Source organism: Carya illinoinensis, chromosome 13, assembly GCF_018687715.1.
Source record: "Carya illinoinensis cultivar Pawnee chromosome 13, C.illinoinensisPawnee_v1, whole genome shotgun sequence".
Classification (NCBI taxonomy): Eukaryota; Viridiplantae; Streptophyta; class Magnoliopsida; order Fagales; family Juglandaceae; genus Carya; species Carya illinoinensis.
In genome coordinates, this window is record NC_056764.1 from 19,589,061 (window position 1) to 19,594,130 (window position 5,070).

At 41.5% G+C, this 5,070-nt stretch overlaps 1 protein-coding gene across 1 annotated transcript; it reads right to left on the reverse strand.

The window, feature by feature from the left end:
• Positions 1-2,022: 2,022 nt before the first annotated feature.
• On the reverse strand, positions 2,023-4,148 carry LOC122291515 ((+)-neomenthol dehydrogenase-like). Its single transcript, XM_043099262.1, has 5 exons — positions 3,910-4,148; positions 3,573-3,816; positions 3,147-3,224; positions 2,874-3,059; positions 2,023-2,506 (listed from the first exon to the last, which is right to left on the reverse strand). The coding sequence occupies exons 1-5, from the start codon at positions 3,939-3,941 to the stop codon at positions 2,129-2,131; spliced, it is 918 nt and encodes a 305-aa protein (XP_042955196.1). The 5' UTR covers positions 3,942-4,148; the 3' UTR covers positions 2,023-2,128.
• Positions 4,149-5,070: the final 922 nt, after the last annotated feature.

Genomic DNA, 5,070 nt, shown 5'->3' on the forward strand with positions numbered 1-5,070 from the left:
CTTCTTTTTCTTTCTTTTTTTTCTTTCTTTCTTTTTCCTCTCCGTTTCTCCGTGCGTGAGACCCAGCCCCCCCAATTTCCGTCTGTTTCTTCCACCGCCCAGTTCGCCGCCGTCCCGCCACTGTGCAGTGCACCGCCCTCACCGGTCGACTCCCCTCCGGCCGGTGATCACCTCCCTCAATTTTCAGGCCAACCCGTGCAGCCGTTAGTCGCCACGCACGGCTAGAAGTCATGGCACCCTTTCCTTCCAGCTCCGCCATGTGCCACCCTTTGCCGTCGCCGTTGCTTCCATTTTCTTCTCCACTCACCGGCGACCTCACCCGTCCATTTTCAGCCCCCCAAACGCCGCCGTTAACCACCACGAACACCACCCAAGCCGCACGATTTTGTGCTCCCCGCGTCGCCGTGCTTCCGCCGTTGGCCACCACTTCTTTACCACATCATCACAGGCATCTCAGCTACCTAACCCACCCAACCCCAGCTTCGATCCGTCATCGGTGAAGCTCAACCAACCCACTTTCCGTTTTGGGCTTTTTGGCCTTCCACCACCACTCACGGCCAACTCTCACTTCCACTACCTTCATAAATACCTCTAGGTCATTCCCTATCAATCACAAGTCTTGGTTTGTCCCCGTTCGAAAGTGGGTATTTTACAACCTACGGCCACAGTGTATTTTACACTGTTATGTTGCTTTTTCTCCGCCGTTTGCAACTCCTTGATCCTTCAAAAATTATCATATAGCATTGTAAGTATTTTCCAAACTCTACTTTAGATTTAAATATATTATTACTTTTTCAATAAATTCATTGACTAGTTGATTAATTCCGGACTGAGTCTGAGGAGTTAGGGGTCGGATGGATTGAGGACGGAGTTATTTATTATTATTGATTTTGTTATTTGTTGGATGGATTGTGTCTTGAGGTGTGCATTTCATGGTGCATTCATGTGCTTTTATTAAATTGAGAAAAACTGGTTTTATTTGTGTAAATGGATTTTCGGGCGCGTGTGTATCACGACCCCAAGCCGGGATGGGGTATTATCTCGGTGGAGCTCCCTTGGGTTGTCGCTGGGGGATGACCGGATCGTACGATATGGTAATGCTGTTGTGTCAACTTTGTGGTTCCTAGGCTGGCGGGGATTGGAGGATGACCTGGTTCAGGTACGCGCTTAGCGCGAGACTGGACATCGCTCGTTTAGGTGTCACACGCATAGTCATTACCTGCGGTGTGGTACATGAGACAGAGTGTGCGGATGATCCCTAGGGGAGATCATGGTGCATGCAATAATTGGAACGGGTTTTGGATATTAGATACGGGCCATTTTTTGAAAAAATGACGAGATTTATGTTTGAGGTTTTGTGATCCATTTTCTGGGAAAATGGTTGTTCCTTGATTTGGGTCATTATTTGGTATAATGACAAGAACTGATTTTAAAGGATATGTTTTTGGGCCAAAACTGGATTTTTTTGGCTTGTGTGGGGAAAATGCATATTTATAACATGTGCATTTGACATTCTTTCATGCATATTGTTTGAGTTTAATATGTTTTTATCTTGTGGCCTTTGGATCTTTACTTACCTGAGGTACCATTTTGATATCGTAGATTTTGATGCAGATGTCGAGGAGGAGGAGGAGGCTGAACCCGAGGAGGCAGCTCCGCCAGAGTTTGATTTGGTGTTTTATGCCTTGTAGTTTAGTTTTGAAACGATATTTGAGACTTGTAATATTTTATTATGTATGTTTTAATCGGGTTTGTATTAAACAAAGAAAAATTCTAGTACTTAGTTATAAGATTTTTATTATCCGTTGCGTGGTTTTGTTGCACACTTGTTGCATGTACACACACTTGACACTTGGCGATAGGATGGTAACCCGTGTTGTCATCATCCCGACGTCTCGATTTCCACGTGTCCGTACGTGAGAATTGGGGGCGTCACATTATTAGCCAAACACCCCCATTGGATTTGCATTTGTATAATCAGTGCTCTTACTAATTTGTATGCAAAAACATAAAAGGTAAACCTTTAGCCAAATTTTCAACTTTGAAGCAGAGCGTAATAGCACTTAGCAGTAGCGGAATGGAAAATTATTTAAATCTCGACTTGCTGTGAAAGGAAAACGACTATAAATCAAAACTCCGCAACTTGAGTACAATCTAAGTAGCATCCTGTAGGGCCACCATCAGGTAAAAGAGCCAGCATTACTGGGCCTCTAGCCCCCTCTTCTGTAGTCATTATTCCTCTGTTCCAGTTCAAGTCCGTCTTGACAAAGCCAGGATGAACGCAATTGACACACATGTAAGGATACCTCTTGGCAAGAATTCTGGTGTAGGCATTGAGGCTGGCCTTGGAGATGCTATAAGCAGGCACCATCAATGTCCATCCATTACTTTCAAGTGCATTTTCTTTCAAGTCATGCAGAAATTTTCTCAAAACCGCATCCACTTTCTCTTCGGTTAGAGTCTCAATGTCTCCCAGTTCTTTTCGTATATGCTCACCTGGAATCCTCTGATTAAAGTGATGCTTCTGTTAGACAATCGGTGAATGAAAATGGCGCTAGGAGCCAAAAGGAAGAGCTGCTAGAAATGTGGCTCTCTCCTAAGCAGTGATTAGTATGAGCCAAGGATGTTGAGGTCAATGACAACTTCCAATGGGATGTTAACAAGAGAGGAAGTTTACAAAAAATGTTTTCTCCTTCTACTCATATCGGTTTAAATGTTCCGTTAACTTGTCTAAAAACTAAAAACTCATCGGAGCATTGTGTTCATAGCATTTTATAATAAATGCCTTTGTGGATATCAAATTCTGTAATCTCTGATGTGAATATATATATATATATATATATATGCATAGGTAGAGGAAGATTAGCATTTACCTTTAGTTCACCCCTGAGGGAGGTCACATTGACTACCCTTGCTCCTGCAGGGGAAAGTTGTAATAGTGGGAGGAGAGCCTCTGTTAGTCTTTTCACACCATAGTAATTGGTATTCAAGCATTCTTCTGCCTTCTCAACAGTTTGTTTGATAACTCCTTGAACCAAATTGACAGACTTTACTGAGAGCTGAAATCAACTAGCTAGTTATGGGTGCCACTGCCAATCTGAACAAACTCATCAATGATAATTTGCTGATCTATTCCATGAACTTACCCATGTTGTGGGATCTATGTTTAAGGCCCTTAGGCCTTCCTCATCAACTACAGCACCATTAGCTGCAGCATTATTAACCTGCAGAATTCAAAGCACAAATCTCATAATAAGAAAAGTTTGATCATATGATTAGCATCACTCTGCTGTTCCCTGGCACTAAAGATACGAAAAAGTAAAAGAGATGTTGATAAAATCTCAGATGTCCTTGACAATTTGGTCGTAATTCTGTTACTCATGTGAATCCAAATTGATTTGATTTAACCTTTACCAAGATGTGGCAAAATGAGCTTTTATCTTCTGACATATATGGCTATATTCCCAAAGATTCCATCCCTTTCTTTTACTCTGCAGATTGAGTATAACGAACTCTCTACTTATTTTGATATTAATAATCTCATATTTTGCCCAGAATAGCAAAACAAATACCAAGATATCGAGCCTGCCAAATTTTTCCTGGATGAACTTGACCAAGTTGAGGATGCTGGCGTGATCCAAGACATCAAGCTGATGGAAGACAACATTTGACAAACCAGACTCGTGGAGCTTTGAGATTGCCTCCGTCCCCCTCTTCTCATTTCTAGCTGTCAGGACAACCGTGACTCCTTGAGACGCCAGTTGTCTCACTGTTTCAAGGCTGATGCCCTTGTTTGCTCCTGTAACCACTGCATACCTATAAGAAAGAAAAATCCACAGCTGAAATCACAAAAAGCCATGAAAGATGTGCTGTTTTTGCAAGCAAGAACTTCAGATGTATATCGCGTACCATTCTGCTGTATGCTTTCCCTTGCTTCCCATTTTTGCAACGATTGGATGACTTGATGATCTTCCTCTTCTGGCTTCTAATTTCAATCCGATGAGCTCTCAGCAAGAGCAGTTACTTTTCACTAGTGACCTGCACATGTAACGTCGTGTTTTCAGTTCTTTTTTTCTTCCCACCGATCTGTCATTTCATGGAAAGTTCAGGAAAAACATCAAAATCTAGACTCATCAGAAAATGAAGAGCGAGACACTCAAAATATCTTCGGGGTTGTACGGTAAGTACAGCTGCTCTCGTGGTCTGGGGAGTGGGGAGCATTAGTTTTCATTGTTGTTTGGATGAATACAATCACATGCTATTATTGTTAGTTTCACTATTGGAAGCTGATGTGGACTGTCTTCATCACTTTATTTAAAAAGAAAAAAAAATTAAATACAGTCGGCCTGCCAAACTGTAGGGAAACCGTCACTGATTTGGAAAATGAAGCTCACCGTTTTATGTTTGCGACTTGTACATACCCCTCTCCCTCCCACAGAGTGGCTTTTCTCAACTCAATCAATGGTGGTTTTATATGTATAAAGACAATAAAAACCTAAGGGACAAAGCGTAGACCATTTTTGGCCCAGGTAAGTTTCACACAGCTCGAAATTTTCCATACATACTTGTTATGATTCAAATCCGAATATACAATAATCTCAAGGATTCCCAACAAAGAAATCCAATCAAGTTTTCAATATGACAATATATATACAGATTCAAAACAGAAACTAAATCAAGAATCTCAATATGATAAGATACTAATCAAAGCCGAAACTCAGTTGAGAATTACAAATGATAAGAAAATGATAACAAGATAACAAGATAAGCAAAATAAATCTGTAAAAGAGCAAGAAATATGCACGGAAATAAGAAGGAAGAAGATACAAATAGAGATTACGTGGTTCGGCCCTAATGGCCTACATCCACGACAGGAACAGCCTCAGAGATCATTTTATTGATGAATCTGCAAGGCCAAAATGCCATTGTTCAAGATAGAACTACAATCGAGCCAAGAAAAGCCACAAGATTTGGCTTTTCCTTTTCCCTCAACAAACCCTAGTTCTCTCTTTCACTCGGATTCCCTCAAACTCTCAGACGGCCACTGTACAAAATGAATCCCTCAAACCC